A 15,999-nucleotide genomic window follows, 5' to 3' on the forward strand; every position below is an offset into this window, starting at 1 on the left:
CAGACACAGTGTATTCAAATGTTAACCTATATTCCATCCTGAGGAATATAGGTTAACACGTTACAGAAATGTGGGAAACAACAGAACAATACCAGACTGTACTTGCTTATCCAGGTCATGTTCCCACCCTGTGTTCTTTACATTTGAATAAGGCCAGTTGGAAACAATAGACTTCTATAGTTTGGGGCTGTGGTGAAGAGAGAAGAGGAGGCTGTGCTTCTTCATCACATGCCTAACAGTTAACTCTTGTTTCTACAGTATTTCTCAGTCAGGGTTCTAAAAACCAGTACTGGGCTTGTGGGTTGTGTGTGTGGCTCCCAGCAGCAGCTGAGCCGAATGAGTCATCGCGAGCCGAACCGCAGTTGGGTGAACATCATGCGGCTCATTCCAGCGAGCAGCGATCATCGGGACAGGTCTGACAGGTCTTCTCAGAGGAGGACTGTCTAAAAATAAACCCTATTTGTGCAATTCAATGATGACACTGACGACTGCTGCAGAATCTTTTCCTCTGTCTCTCCGTTTCTCCTCCTGTCTCAGTCGATCACAGCGCAGATCCTTCAACAAATATCCCAGAATCACTTTAATCGATCAGTTAAATAGCGAGACACATTCTTGGCACAGTGTCATATTTGTGTTGTTATTTTTTTGGGGCAGGTGTCAATAAGATGCACATTATCTGCCCTGGTGGAGGCGGGGATGGATTTTTTCTTCAATTCAGTGCGGCGCCTATAGGCACTGACAGGAGAGGAGGAGGAGGAGTAGATGAAGGATGTAGAGGAGGAGAGGGACAAAAAATGTGAAAAGCTGAAATATGGACTCACTTAAAGTTGTTGCTGTTAGCTGAGGGAAGTTTCTCACAGGTGGAGAGGAGAGCCTGCAGTCTCTTGTCTTGGTCTTGGATGCTGCAGAATGACACAAAACATCAGATTGTGCAGAGGAAATGAGGACGATGCATTTAAGGTGCTCAGATTTCTGTCAGTAAATATGACAGACATATTGTATGTTTGGTATTGTGCTCAAAGATACAGACTTGGACGCCTGGATCCATTCATTGTAGAGTTCAAAGGTCATTAATGGCTCCGGGAGCTCCCGCAGGTAGGACTTCAAAGCACCTGGTGAAAACACAATTAAGCCGAGGTTAATGCATGGATGTACTCTCTGTATCTGTGCACATGCAATGCATTTATAATGTGGATGTGCCTGCATGAGCTCATTGTATCTGTATGTTGTCCATTAACTCTGAGCAGGAGGCAGAGGGGGAGAAAATGGAAGCCACCTCTTGAAAAGAAGTGAAGAAAGGCCGATGAGAACACAGAGGGAGCAGCCAGCTGTGACCTTATTAGCACTTCAGCAGCTCAGTGCAGAATCAATTCAATGGAATAAATGACGTTTGATTCATTCCTCTGGGTTTGAGTGTGAGTTTAATTTCATATCAGTGTGAAGAACCAAGCCCTGCAGGAGCGGCGCTCAGTGGACTGATGTGAGCCTGTGGCGCCGGCCGGAGTACAATTTCTGCTTCTGCTGCTGAGAAAATCTAGAGCCACCCACCTGGTACAGCAAGCAGATTAAAATAAACTCTCTATCTAATATAAAATCTCTCTCTCTCTCTCTCTCTCTCTCCCTCTCTCCCTCTCTCCCTCTCTCTCTCTCTCTCTATCTCGTCTGTTGTGTTCATTTCCCTCAGGCAAGCGTGGGATGGATGGCAATGAACAGTAAAGTAGGGACATCCCTCACTATGAGACAGCTTGGAGGCTGCTGTCTGTGTGTGTGTGTGTGTGTGTGTGTGTGTGTGTGTGTGGCATTGTATGTACAGGCATGTTTGGTGTGGCTGGGAAAATACACAGAATTGCATCGCAGCCACAGAGGATGCTCCTCTAATTAGCCATTTGACAACGGCCTGCTGCTTTTTACTGCAGTGCATTTAGACAGGCTGATGGAATACAAACTCTTGAACCCCCCAACACACACACACACACACACACACACACACACACACACACACCACCCCAATGGGAGATGGTCACAAATGAGATTTTCAGTTTGAGCTGTCCCAGTTTAATATTGCATCATTAGAGAGGAACACAGCCTCCTCTGTTCCATTCACATGCTCCACTGAACACAGTTGACGGACTAAATTTGATGTGATATTTAATAATGGAACAGACAGTTGATGATAGCTCTAGTTTTTATAATTTTCAAGAATTGAACTTCATCTGAGCCTTCCTTAGTGAAACAACAAAATGTCTTTCTATCCAGATAATAATCAGGCTTGTTTAACAAATTATTGCACGTGGCAACAGCATAATTCAGGAGCTGGTTTCAGTCAATTGCATCATCTTAAAACATATTTCTCTGCTGCGCTCTATTGTTTGATCTTCAAATCAATGACAGCAACAATAGAGACAACCAAGAAAAACAGAGATATTTTAGATTTGGGCTGAAACCTGTGCAGCAGTTGAACATTATCAGTTATATTTGGGAGTTCATGAATAAAATCTTAATCAAATCTGTACTTATCTTCAAACTCTCAACTTAAAGGACTATGAATTAACCTTTACTTATTTTTAATATGTTATGTGATTTAGGGAGAAAGCAACACACGTGGCAAAGAATGCTAAATTAAGATGTCACTTAGACAACCAGTGTGGCTTCCAGATGATTTGGCAGCACAGTGGTGACCTTCATTTACCAGATTGGCGCTTTCCTCCCTGCGTGGAAGAAGAGAAGTTGCGAGGGGCAGATGTCTCACTAACAGCACAGACACAGGCCGGCGTGCTAGGAATTTGCAGAAATTACCTTCACTAATGAGCACCGGCTGCCAAAATCATAAATCGACCCGCTGGAAGGCAAGTTTCATGTGCCAAGATGATGATCGTTTGCGGTTGTCACGGCAACAGATGAGGCACAATTAGCAGGGTTCCGTGAGGTGAGGGAGTCGATGATGGCGCTCACCTGCGATGGCGTGCGGGTCTGCAGAGTACTCCTGAACGTCCAACACCCCGCAGTCTAAAGACGCCTTGAGTTTCTTCAGTTTGGAGGCTGAGGGAGCGACCCTGAACAGACCCTAAACACACACACACACACAACAACAACAAGGTTCATTATTAATAACAGGCAACCCTAGTAATCAGAGTGAAAATACAGCAGCTGACTGTTAGATCCCATTGTTTGATAGTCACTTTAATTCTCAAAATAAGATAAACTGATGAACAGATTGCAAAACGTTTTATGGCTCTGTGTGTTCGGATTTGTCACTCGTTTCTACAGTTGTGCAGCACTTTAGCTTAAACCTCTTCGTTTTAAAAATGCTTATGAATAAAGTGACTTGAGAGTGTGTCAGGATGAATGTTGGGTTTAATGCTAACTACTGAAGCAGAACCCAAAGACGCTGCGCCTGCTAATATGCAATCACCTGGGTGACTGAGAACATTCATAACATGAAGCAATATCAGGCCCCTTTTTTAGGTTTAATGTTTCTCCATTAGGCATACTGAGTAATTGCATCTAAACTGGTTCCAGTAAACAGCTCGCTGGTCTAACAACAACATTTGGTCATTTCCTCCTATCACACATTAATTAAACAGTCAATCCCTATTTGTTTCAGGCCTGAAGCGTCAGCACGGCTCTGAGCTAAACAAATTGCAGCCTGGACTTCGGCCCTAATTCATTATCCGCTCAGTAATTAAGAGTGACTTCATCCTGCTCGTGACTTCTCCCATCAGTACGTTTCATTTCATTACTGTCCCCCCTGTGTCATTTATCTCCACGCGTACGAGCTCGAGGACGGACAGTGTGTCCAGGATAGAGTCTGACCTCCTCCTGCATGCCGCACTCCAGCAGCATGGTGACGCAGGCCTCGATAGGAAAGGCAATATCTCTCCCGCTGAGGACTAAGTGCTCCTCTAATGGTTTCCCGTAGCACGGCTTCTCCACCCAGGACTCTGCCGGACACACACACACACACACACACACACACACACACACACACACACACACACACAGTGTTAGAAAACACGACCAAGCAGAGACACACTAATACATCGCAAAGTGTGTGTGTGTGTGGGCTGGTCTCAAACTCACCCTGATGAGCTTTGATTTGAGGCAAAACACTCTGGAGCAGCTCTAATGACTTCCTGTGGTACTCAGCCTGGATTTCTATCAGCTAGAAAGAGAGACAGCGAAGGAGGAGGAGAGTGAGAGCGAGTATTCCTCCAGTCTCTTTCTGTGTCTCTTCACTCATGTTATGGAACGTAACATCAAGTACTTACCGTCTGGAAGTAGCTTGCATAGTCAATTTCTTTGGCCATAAAACTGTACATGTCTGCTGATAACTGATCCTGAGGAGAGAAGAACACAGAAGATGTTAAGAGGGAGGATCATGACCAATATGGAATCTGTGAGCTGGATAACAATGAAAAGACACTGAATTGTACTGAATATATTGCAGAGTATGGTAGAAATTAAAAGTAAGCAAAGAGCTAAGCACTGACTCGACAGATCTCCATCCGGTTGGCTGCCTCCTCCATCTCTTCCCTGAGGTGATCCGCCTTGGCTCCGCTTGGCTGCAGGTTGCTGGACAGTCCTGAAGACTTGGTGGACTGGTAGTACCTGGAGGAGGAAGCTTTGTCAATATCACCATACGTGTTGGAGGAACAGCTTCTAAATGTAAATTGATTTTCCAACAAAAAGATGGTGGCAGCATGATAAACAAAACTGGATTACTGACAAAATGCTATCAATGCAGTCCTCATCTTTCTCCATCAAACCATCAAGCTCACTTCTATCTGGGTTACATTTGTGTGTGTGTGTGTGTGTGTGTGTTGAGATAATGCGCAGCTCTGCCAGAGGAGCTCAGCAAACAGCAGGAAGATGTGAAAAAATTGGTTCAGATTTGGGTCAGGAGAAAAAAAAAAGAAAGACTTACAGACTTCACCGAACTACAGAAAGGGAAATCTCAGTGGATTGTATGGTGTGTGTCATTAATTCAGGGAAAAGGAATCAATCAGGGAGGTTTTCACACTGAAGCTGCAGCAAAGTGTGTGAGGACTGATTGTTAAGCTGCACAGAAACTTCACTGTGTGCAATTAAATCGCAGTGACATTCAGCTGGGAAGCCTGGAGACCAGCGAATTCACAGGGGATGGAGTTTCTCAGACCACAGCCAGGTCTTTTTCTCTCACACACACACACACACAACACAACACACAGTAATGCACTTACCGTGTGCGTGCAGAGTCCATGTCCAGTACCAGTTTTGCTAAATGTTTCCTTTGTTTCTGGATATTTGGGATTTCCACCTGAGAGCACAGAGTAAAGAGGTTTAGTCTGTGTGTTCTCCGTCGGTGTGAAAAAGTGAGTCGCACCTGTTGCAGCAAAACTCTGCGTCGCTTGTTCGTAAATTAGCCAGTAAACTAATCTCCATGAGAACAGTGAGAGAGGAGAATAATGAACGCGTGTGTCCCTTATTGTACACATGTACATACGTACATACAGTATATGTCGATACACGATGTCTTCTTTAATTCACTGCCCACCCTCCCTGGCCACTCTCACTCTGCATATGAAGAGTCTATTAATGCCCGTAGATCCCTGTGAGTAGAGCCTGGGCCACTTCTGCTATACTAATCTCCTCATTGCAGTTATATTGTATGCAGTCCATTAAGCGCACAGTCCCACAGAGTCACACAGCGTCATTTCAGTACCTCTGCAAGGTCAAACAGAGGCTCGATCACATCTCTTTCAACAGCCAGCTCGAACAAAATCAGCTCCTGAGCCAGTTTGTCCTGTGTCTCTCCACAGAGCTTTAGCATCTTCCTGCAACGGCCAACGGGAATACAAAACATCAGTCAGGATCAGGGGACAGTAAAGGAATGTGCCTAAAATAACCAGTAGTAGCAAAACAAGACGTGCCATCTTGGTGCATTTTCCAAATAGCATTTATCTTATTGTGAAAGGAAACTGCTTCCATTTGTCCTCTTCTATACTGATGTCAGCGTATTTGTGAACACGGGAATAAAAAAACATTCCTTTCCATGTCAGTGCTCTCTGAAAAATGCTGCCAGTGTTGGACAATAATTACAGAAATGATCCTGTTACGTGTGTGTGTGTGTGTGTGTGTGTGTGTGTGTGTGTGTGTGTGTGAGCGCTCACCCGAGTAGCGTCTCGTCCCCAAGCACCGCGGCTCCCTCCACCATACATTGTGCGAGCGTTGTGAGGGGAAGCTTTTTCTACACACAAACACATTCATCATTGTAGAGGGAAAATGGAAACAACACTTGGAGCAAATCAGGCAGAAACTGTAATACACACAGACCCACGATCATGCTTATCCTGCAAGATGTCGTCAGCTCGTTCAGTGTTCTTTGTAACTAGTTTTGAATCCATGTGAAACCCTTGTTGAAACCTCAAAACCATACAAAAATGTCTTTAAATACATTCCAAGGTGGATTTTCCTCACCGATGGCGATCTGACAGACTTCTTGTCCACATCCACGCCCTGCTGGCCCTGCAGGCAGGCCGTCAACTTCTTGTGTGTGCCGTGAGAAACCTGCTTGACCAGCTCCAGACGTTTCTCCGCCTGACACACACACACATACAGAAAGAGAAGACAGGGGACCTCAGTGGGCAGTGGATAACACACTTACATTGATGTGCAGCTGATGTGTCTGTATCAAGGCAGCTAGGGACATGCAGGGGCAGGAACTTTGACACCGAGGCTCAACCACAAATAGGATCTGATCACAAACACAGCCTGCCTGTGTTGAAACAAAGGCTTCTCCTTCGCTGAGGCAAATAAGAGCCTGTCGTACATAAACGCCTCTCATTTCATTATTAAATCAACTCGGTGTTACTGATGTCGCTACCACTGAGGGCTTCATTAATCTGATCAATTACAGTGCAGCGCTCAGACTCAATCAGACGGCGTCACACACAGGGAGTTTCCATTTCAGTGCTTGTTAACTTTAACCTGAAGGTAATTCAGGAACTATTTCCAAACAAAATAATTTGACGCTTAAGAACACAAATGACACACACGTGCATGCACACAAACACACACACATACACACAATACAGATTCATCAGTACCTGTAGCAGGTCGTCGCTTAATACTTCTGTTTTTTCAGCCCTGTGTGGGAAAATAAAAAAGTTACCATTAGGGTGGAGCAGGGGATTTCTAATTAACATGTTACCGTGGGAACTAGGCAAGGTACACACATGCTTATTCAACATACTGTACATAATTACATCATTTAGCTGCATTTTTAACCATATGACTAATCTTCCTGTTGCTGCCTGGAGGGTATTCATGTTGCAAGAATGTTCACTCTGCCGCTTTGCAGGAGGAAGCAGAAACTGAAGAAAGTTTGTTCAGATTTCAGTAAAATGTTCTATCGGAATGATTATCATTATTATTTAGAAGAACAAGAACAAGTGTGGGAGTAACCCGTTTCTACAGGCTCTTCTTTGCAGGAGGATATAGAGTGTAAGGTGCTGCAGCAGTGTCGATGGACAACACCGCCTTCAGCTATGATGAAGGACGTCTCTAGCTAAATCAATGTGGGTGTAAATACAACCAGCCAAGCTACGAGGGACAAGAGGTTAATGATGAAGAACAAGACTGTACACAGGAGGAAAAGGTTGCCTGCGGTGTCACGACCTTCAGGGGACAAACAGCGATGATCTCATCCAAGTCAGAGCCTCTAATGTTGGCACAGGTATACATCCACACACACACACACACACACACAAGCATTGATGGTTGGAGCCTTAGATTAATAACTTCATCTTTTCAAGAAAGATTATTTATTGTCCAGTGCACTGAGAACACAGGCCTTTAGATAATGTGTTTTGATTAGATTCATCCATTAATCAATACATTCCAACAGTTATTGACCAGCATTCTTTTATGATTTTGTCGTGCCCACAATCCCTCTGGTAGAGGACTTGTAGTTTGATCTTTCTTATACAGTACAAGGCAAATGTGGGGATCCCATAAATGCAATCAGGGGAAAAGCGAGAGGAATGACAGTAAAAGCAGAAACCTCGATATAAATCCAGGAACAGCTTCTCTGCAACTTTACATCAGACAGCAATCTAGCCATTCCTTTCTAAAAGCATCTTTGCATGAAATTCTCTTTTCCGTGACGTTAACCTCAAGCTAAAAATGCACAAGCTCCAGCACACACACACACACACACACACACACACACACACACACACACATCCAAACCGGTATTCTCTGACTTGTTACGCTGATATTTCTTGGCTACAGTAATCGTTGCTGCTGCCAACAGAGGTGGAATTGATTGAAAGTAATAAATGTGTGTCACCTGAACTGAACCGATTTACCCTGCAGGTACAAAACTCCAGCTAAACAGGTAGAAGAAGTTTTGAGATGAAAAGAAATGCTGTAAAATGCACAAGCAAGTCAGATTATTCAAGGCCGACATCATAGTAAATAAACTGCACCTCCTCAGACTTGGAACAGCTTCTGTATGAATCAGAAACAACAAACACACACGCACAGACACACACTCTAGAGTAAGACCTGCAGCGTCCTGCTGTGGCAGTGGGTACTCACAGAGCCGTGCTCTTCCTGCGTGAGGCTCTGATCCTGCTGATCTGCAGCTTTCTCTTCCACATCCCCCCGCTAACAGGAGGGAAGCCGACCACTCTCAGCCAGCAGCCGGGCGATTGAGAAGAGAGAGAGGACGGGTGAAAGAGAATGAAATGAAATGAATGAGAGAGAGAGAGAGAGAGAGCAGGAGAAAGAGTGTGGGGGAGGGCATCCTAAAGAATGAGACCTGACTATCTGGTCCATACACTCCCTCGCTCTCTCTCTCTCTCTCTCTCTCTTTCTCACCCACCATCACTCTCCCACTATCCCTTTCTGCCAGCAGGTAGGATTATCAGATATAAGTTAATAGTAAGTTCCAGCAAATGAGGGTGTAGCCTCGGCTGCAGATTCCTGGTTTAACCTCATTCATAAGAAGGAGACACACGTCTCTGCTCTCTCACTCAGACGCACAAACACAACTAGAAGACACTCACAGGGTGCGTAACTCTATCGTCATCCATCAATCCCCAACTGCTGCAACTAACAAACCAACAAACAGTCCCCAAGTTATGGACAAAATGCATATTTTTATATTATACATATATATAGCGCCACCTTTAGGTTGATTGATGTTTGTTTTTGTGCTCTCCACCTGGTTTGGTTACAATACACACATTCATTCATGAGCTACAGACTGAGACTGTTTGTAAAACGAGACCCGCCCACTCGACGAATGGAAATCTAGTCGAGCAAAAGTGGGCGTGGCCTAAATGGATGGATTCAGGTGGGCCAAAGGAGTCCAGGTAAAACAAATTCAGATTATACCATCTATGATTCAGCAGTTATTGACCAAAATCAGAAAACAAAATCAGGTGAAAACACAACCTCCTTGGCAAAGGTTTTAATTACTGGGTGCTACAAACACCCCTGGGTGCTCCTCCTCCAAATATGGCTATAGAACAAGCAATCGACCATAAGACAGGCAATTTAAACCAGAATGTGTGTGTGTGTGTGTGTGTGTGTGTGTGTGTGTGTGCGTGTGTGTGTGTGTAAAAAATGCCAGCGTGGGTTTGAAGACTGTTCTGTGAGTCATCTGCCGCACACACATACACACACACCTTTTCGCCCTGGGCTGTCTGGGCTGGATCATTATCGATCCAGCTGACGAAGAACAGCAGGGAGCAGCAGGAGGAGAAAAGAAGCAAAGGGGCTTTTCTTCACTCCATCCATCTCCTGCCTGTCTGCACACTCCAGCACTTCCTTAATGTAGCTGTTTGTGTGTACATCAGTGGCACACATACATAGAAACACACACACACACACACACACACACACTGCATGTGTATATTGACTTAACCTAATTTCTGTTTACCCTCACTCTGTTAGACTTCACACTGTTTGCCAGTGAAAGATTTCTTCTGAGATTTCAGGTGCAGTAAATCATTCACAGCCTCTGCCTCTCTGGATTTGTTTCTCCTTGCAGTGATGACAGTGACAGCTACAAGATAATGATCCTTAGGCAAACGTGCACATAAACTCTCTAATGTCCTCTTACACAAATGTAATCACAATGAACACACAATGTACAGGAGTTGGTTTCAATTTCCTAATGCTCAACCCCTCCCCTTCTGTCACTTGCAGGGAATTACATACTCACACACACACAAACACACACCTCAGGATGTCATGATGAATGGCAGCAAGAACAAACAGCTGTCACCTCTTACAGCATTCAAACAATCACACTTCACAGGTAGGCGTGTTTTTAATTTGCATCTCACACTTGCACGATTTCTGCTTGACCTCTCACACACACACACACACACACACACACACACACACACACACACACACACACACACAGGGGTCGAAACATAAATGCAAAGGCACTTGAATAATACTGCACAATAACTTCAGGATGAAGGAGGAATTAGGTTTGAGCTGCCATGTTGTTCTTTACCAGCAGGAGGCAAGATTTCACAATGCTTTCACTGCAAAACTCCCAGTGGAAATGAAGGTATTAACTGAAAATGAAACCTATGACTGGAGCACAACACACTCACAGTGCTCCTGGATGCACGGTTATCATGGAGGGCATCAACCTGAGCAATGTGTTGTTTCCCTTTTTAAGGAAGATGACTGTAGATATTAATTGAATGCAAAATGAGAAACATCACGACACCATATAGATGCAATTGGACTTTTGGAAAAGCTGTGTGTGTGTGTGTGTGTGTGTGTGTGTGTGTGTGTGTGTGTGTGTGCGCGTGTGTGTGCGTGTGTGCGTGTGAGTACAAAGATAGGAGAGGAGAAGGTCAGCTGTTTGAGTGCCGATGTGTCCACTCAGGGGATTTGCTCATCATAACACAGTGTGATGGGGATCACAGCTGAGGAAGGGCGAGGCTGAAAAACACACCGATCATATATTTTTTTGATAAAAAAGAGTCAAAAACACACACTGTCATATCATGTGGACACGGCCGTCCCTTCTCTGGTGCCCTCTCTGCAGTGCTCAGATAATAGTTTGGCTCGTCGCAGGCTCTATAGCATCCTGAATCAAAAGCCTCGGCAGCAGAGTTTACTGCAGCATCAGCTTCTGTCGTCACACATGGGATTCCCACTAGCACCGACAAAATGAGAGGGAGGCTAACGGCTCCTCCTGTGTGATGACGAGTACAGGAGGCATGAAGAGGAAGAGAGGAGAATAGGTGAAAGATTTGGTTTTAACACCCAAATCTGCAGAAGCAAAATGTATGTATGGAAATGTATTGTGTGTGTGTGTGTGTGTGTGTATGATGGCCACAATCAAAATGTCCAAAAAAGGGGTAGGAATAGTTTTAGGCTCTCATTCCTTCTCATCACAGCAGCAAGACAGAAATGCAAAAAACATCAGCGGCCATGCAGAGAAAAGTACAATGCATGCAGAAAAGAAGGGTGATGGAGCTCAAACGCCCCGTCTCTCTTTTTCTTCTCTTTCTCCAACACATCCTCACACCATGTTCATCCAGTGTTGGTTCCCTTGATTGTGAATCAGCACATTGTGTTCACTCAGACTCTGGAAATCTGTTTGAGCTTCCTTCAGCTCACCAGTACACATTAGCACAAAGAGACTATTGGTGTATTAGTTTAAAGCGCTGATTCTAACTCAGCAAGCTGATGAAACCTACAAGCTCACATGCAACAACTGTGTGGCCTGGGAGTTATAATAAACAGAGAAGATGATAAACAGATGAGGAACAGCAGAGGAGAGGGATTCTTTGTTTCTTGCTGTAGCCAGATGATCTACAAGAGACACAATCACCTCTGTATGTAAGCCAAACCATGAAAGAAATGAAGACCTCCCACTACATAACGGCATTTCCCATGTCAGAATGCAGTTTCTGGTCAGTTTCTGCCAGCCACAAGCATCCAATCGATACGGCGATCATGTGTAGCCGACCGGAGCAGCAGGAGACGGCAGACCTGAGGCTCAGCATGAAGGAAGGCCCTCTGTTTGGATACCTTGTAGCAGAATACATTTCATTTAGCCAGATGGTGTGAAGAAGCAACAGGGAAGGAAAGGATGGATGTGTCACTATCAGTAAAACAGCAGGATATTATACATCCTCATTGGATTATGTAATATATTCCATGAAGCAGGCCTGGATTATTGGATATTCAATACAGAACAAAGATATCTGTGTATCAGGAAGGACAACGTGAACACGCCCCCATGAGAAATGTGCCAGGTGAAGTCAGATCGCCCAGATTGCTTCTCTCCACCGCTAACCGGTGGGGGAGTTGGGTTGCCATGGCAGCAGGCATTTCAGTGACAGGACGGATCAAACGCCGAAGTGGAGAAGAAGTGTGAAGATGAATAGCGCACTGGAGTAAACAGGGATCATTCCTCCTAATGTGGAGAGAGCTGTGCTGGTGGCCCGGCTTTCACTTGTCATTTGTTACAGCAGAACCACACGAGATCAGATCAGTATCTCTCCCTCTCTCTCACACACACACACACACACACACTTTCCTTCAAGGTCATCTGCCCCACTTCAATGACTTCAGTGTGAGGGTGGGGGTGGAATAAGAAATCATCATGGGGACTTCAAAGGCGCTGCGTGTCTTCTTGTGAACTGATGGAAATCTGTGCATGACAATGTGTGCAGATTAACACGGAACATCAGCTCAACATCTCTGCTTTGTCCAGGGAGCAGAAGAAACTAATATTAAAGGAGAAATTATTGTTCTGAAATACACAGAACAGATGTATCAGGGGTTCACACGTGCACAGAGTGAATCTCTAGCCGTCCATGGTTCCTGACTGCTCAACAAACAAGAGCTGGATAGAAAAACACACACATAAACGACAGGCTGACACTGGCAGATCTCTCAGACCTACTGTACGCATAGCTGGGCAATAAAACCTCTGGCTCCCTGTCAAAATCTGTTGTTACCCATTAAATAATATTTTATCCCTCTCTGCCTGCGTGGTGGCTTATTCAAACACACACACACACACACACACACACACACATACATACAGTATATATGGCCTTGTGCTTAAGAACCCAACATCAATGCAAGTCCAATGCTAGATAGTAAGCAGCCACATCACAGAACGCATCCAAAGCCTTAAGTTGCTCCAAAAGCACAAGCGATCAAAATGCTGCTCACAGCGTAAACCTTCAGGAGACGTGTTCCAGCCCTCCACAGACTTTGCCATTTTCACAACAAGCACTAAAAATCGCCCCAGCTTCTCTCAGCTGAATACAATGGAAAAGGGCCTGACTCATTCCAGAATCATCCAAAGTATCTGAGCCCTGCTGGCCCTCACTATTGACAAAGCAACAAAACACTGCAAAGCCTTGAATATATTACACACACAGAAAAAAAGAAGGAGAAGAAATCCACCTTAGGCTGCACCTATTTAAATCATCCAAAGGTTCATTTTTTACTGCCTGGTGCTAAATGTTGTTGCCTAAAAACGGCACTAAACACCAGCTGGATATAAGAACTCAGCAAAATAACAAGATAGACACGCCTAGAAAAAAATTAGAGACGATTTTTGAGTGGAGTGGCAATAAGTTTTCCTGGATAGAGTGGTGGTACGGCTGAATCGCTAAAACATTAATGCACCGGGGTTTTAATATTTCAATATAGCTAAAAATATGACATAATGTAGGCGTGGGTAGAGTGAGCGCTCTGGATTCAATAAAGGTGCATTATACTGAGGGGATTAGCAAGTAAATGCTCTTTGTAAGTCATTATGGCGGCACAGAAGCCAGTCACGCACGCACACATGCACACACACACACACACACACAAGAGGACCTGTGTGACCTGTGTGCTTACACACATACAAACTTAGGTGATGTTTGTGCAAGACCGCAGTAAAAAACAAATCCCTGACCTTGTCGTCACCGCCGCCCCCGCTGAACTCTCACACCTTCTGTCAGCGTACATGGCACCTCACACACACGGGGGGCCTTCTTCTTCCCCAGACGCTCCATCCCGCCCTCTGGCTTTACGTTTATGTCTTTACACAGCTGGCCTGGACAGGATTGATTTCTTGCTTTTCTTGCTCCTTGACTTGACTAACAAGATAATGGGCCGAGGACTCTGGACCGTCCAGATTTACTGCATACCTGCACATTCTGCTGCTTTCAGGCCGATTCATTTCAATCAGGGTGACCGCTGACCGTGACCTGTCATTTTTTGGGAGCTCTGACCAGCTGTCATCCAGTCGATTCAGCGTGTTGAGTCATTACAAAGCTGTAAATTCACCTATTAAAGCAGCAGTCTGGAAGATTTGGGCGGGAGATGATTTGCTCAACTCCCTCCTTCTCCTCCTCCCTCCAATCTGAGAACAATAATACATGATGGACAACTGAGGTAGGGATTCTTTGCCAACCTTGTGGTAAACACTGGTATTTTTGAATAATCCATCCATTCTCTTTCCTAGATGCCGGACCTTCAATTGTAATCAGTTTTTTTTTTTTTCAGATGGCTGTTTGTGGAAGATCTGTCTGCTGCACTCCAGGGATTCGATGGCAAATCAGCAAACTGCAATGATCTGGTTTGCTATTAAGTGTTGATACATGGAAATTCTGCAGGTGCTTTCCCAGAGAATAGCGAACATCTGGTCAAGTGTCTATTCTTCATGCAGCTTCAGCAGTGTTTAAGTGCGAGTGTTTATTCAGCCTGTGCGGACCACCCCTTTCTCCCAGCATTCATCTCTCTCCCTCTCCAAAAGGAGCTGAATCAGAGCCAGTGATGAGCTGTACGAGGGTCTTGCTGTTTTTGGCAGGCACTCCGGCGCTCTGACGCTGTGTGTTTCTGTTGCTCCTATTCACTCTCCCTCCGCCATCTCTTCCTTTATCTCCCTCCAGCTCCATTCCTCTCTCCCTCCTCCTCCTCCTCCTCCTCACAACCCCCCTAAATCTCATTGCTTCTCTCTGCTGCCTCGCTGTCAACCATCCCGGCTCAGTATGGCGCTGTTGTGAGGAAACACACAGTCTTGGCGGAGGACAGCTCATTGGACTCTTCTCCGCAGGAGGATTGGGATGGGGCAGCTGCTCCGCTGCCAAGTGTTCATCATACTCAACAATTACAGGGAATGACTAATAACGGTGGGAGGAGGAGTGAGAAGAAGCGAGAGAAGACAAACAACACGAAAGCTGTCCGAAAGTTAGAAAATGCACCAAGGGTGAGAAATTCCATCCAAACAAAAACGCCTTTATCTTCACACTGGCATTGCGGGAGCCGTGAAATAACTCAAGCAGGTGACAGGCGGGGAGGAGACAATATGGTGCTGCGGCCTGGAGCTGTGACAGAACTGACAAAACTTATATATGGAGTTTGCAGGTTTAAAAGAGGAGTGTTGGCTCTTTAAAAGAAAAGAGGCAAACGGATGTGGTGATCTGTGGGAAGAGAGGTCTGAGAAGAGAAGACACTCATCTCATCTTGATTTATGTCTTTCTGTGCTTCCCTCCTTCATATCCGCAGACTTCACCTCTGCATTTCTCTTTCTGCTCTGTCTCTGCGGAAAGTTTAGGAGGAGGCTGCCGTTGTCGTTGTTTGTTGACCTCTTTTCTACAGGGTCACGCAGAAGATGCTTCACTGCTCACATCACAGCTTCATCCTTTGTCCTTTCACATTTCTACATTTGGCCAGACAAGCAGAGAAACGCTCAGACGGACACACAAAGAAACTGAGATCATCACAAGGTCACAGTCACAACTAAGAAGTGTCAATCAATGTAATGAGATCACAGGAATATATCAATAACAGATGTCGCAAAAATTAGGTTGATGGGTATAATTCTATCTCACTTAACTACAAAAACAAGACACATTGCTAAATAGGTCAGTATTTTACAGGTTGGACTGAGGAATGTCTTACACACACACACACACACACAGCAGAAACTCACACAGCACATGTGAATCATGACACACATAAAAC

General features: G+C 44.9%; 1 protein-coding gene across 3 annotated transcripts in view; it reads right to left on the reverse strand.

Moving 5' to 3' along the window:
* The window catches only part of LOC143001928 (rho GTPase-activating protein 44-like), a 41,315-nt gene that overhangs the window by 11,346 nt on the left and 13,970 nt on the right, over positions 1 to 15,999 (reverse strand). For 2 of the 3 annotated variants that reach the window (XM_076151781.1, XM_076151784.1), the window contains exons 1-13: positions 8,581 to 8,795; positions 7,086 to 7,125; positions 6,457 to 6,576; positions 6,150 to 6,226; positions 5,702 to 5,813; positions 5,220 to 5,296; positions 4,491 to 4,608; positions 4,269 to 4,337; positions 4,081 to 4,162; positions 3,814 to 3,941; positions 2,953 to 3,064; positions 1,031 to 1,112; positions 822 to 902 (exon numbers count right to left, since the gene is read on the reverse strand). In XM_076151781.1, coding sequence (XP_076007896.1) covers positions 822 to 902; positions 1,031 to 1,112; positions 2,953 to 3,064; positions 3,814 to 3,941; positions 4,081 to 4,162; positions 4,269 to 4,337; positions 4,491 to 4,608; positions 5,220 to 5,296; positions 5,702 to 5,813; positions 6,150 to 6,226; positions 6,457 to 6,576; positions 7,086 to 7,125; positions 8,581 to 8,642 — 1,160 coding nt within the window. In that variant the 5' untranslated portion in view covers positions 8,643 to 8,795. Of the gene's footprint in view, positions 1 to 821; positions 903 to 1,030; positions 1,113 to 2,952; positions 3,065 to 3,813; positions 3,942 to 4,080; positions 4,163 to 4,268; positions 4,338 to 4,490; positions 4,609 to 5,219; positions 5,297 to 5,701; positions 5,814 to 6,149; positions 6,227 to 6,456; positions 6,577 to 7,085; positions 7,126 to 8,580; positions 8,796 to 15,999 lie in introns of those variants that run through there. The other variant, XM_076151782.1, reaches the window with a different exon arrangement.

This window comes from Genypterus blacodes, unplaced genomic scaffold (assembly GCF_046128005.1).
Source record: "Genypterus blacodes isolate CSIRO-AG114 ecotype Tasmania unplaced genomic scaffold, CSIRO-AGI_Gbla_v1 ptg000055l_1, whole genome shotgun sequence".
Lineage (NCBI taxonomy): Eukaryota > Metazoa > Chordata > Actinopteri > Ophidiiformes > Ophidiidae > Genypterus > Genypterus blacodes.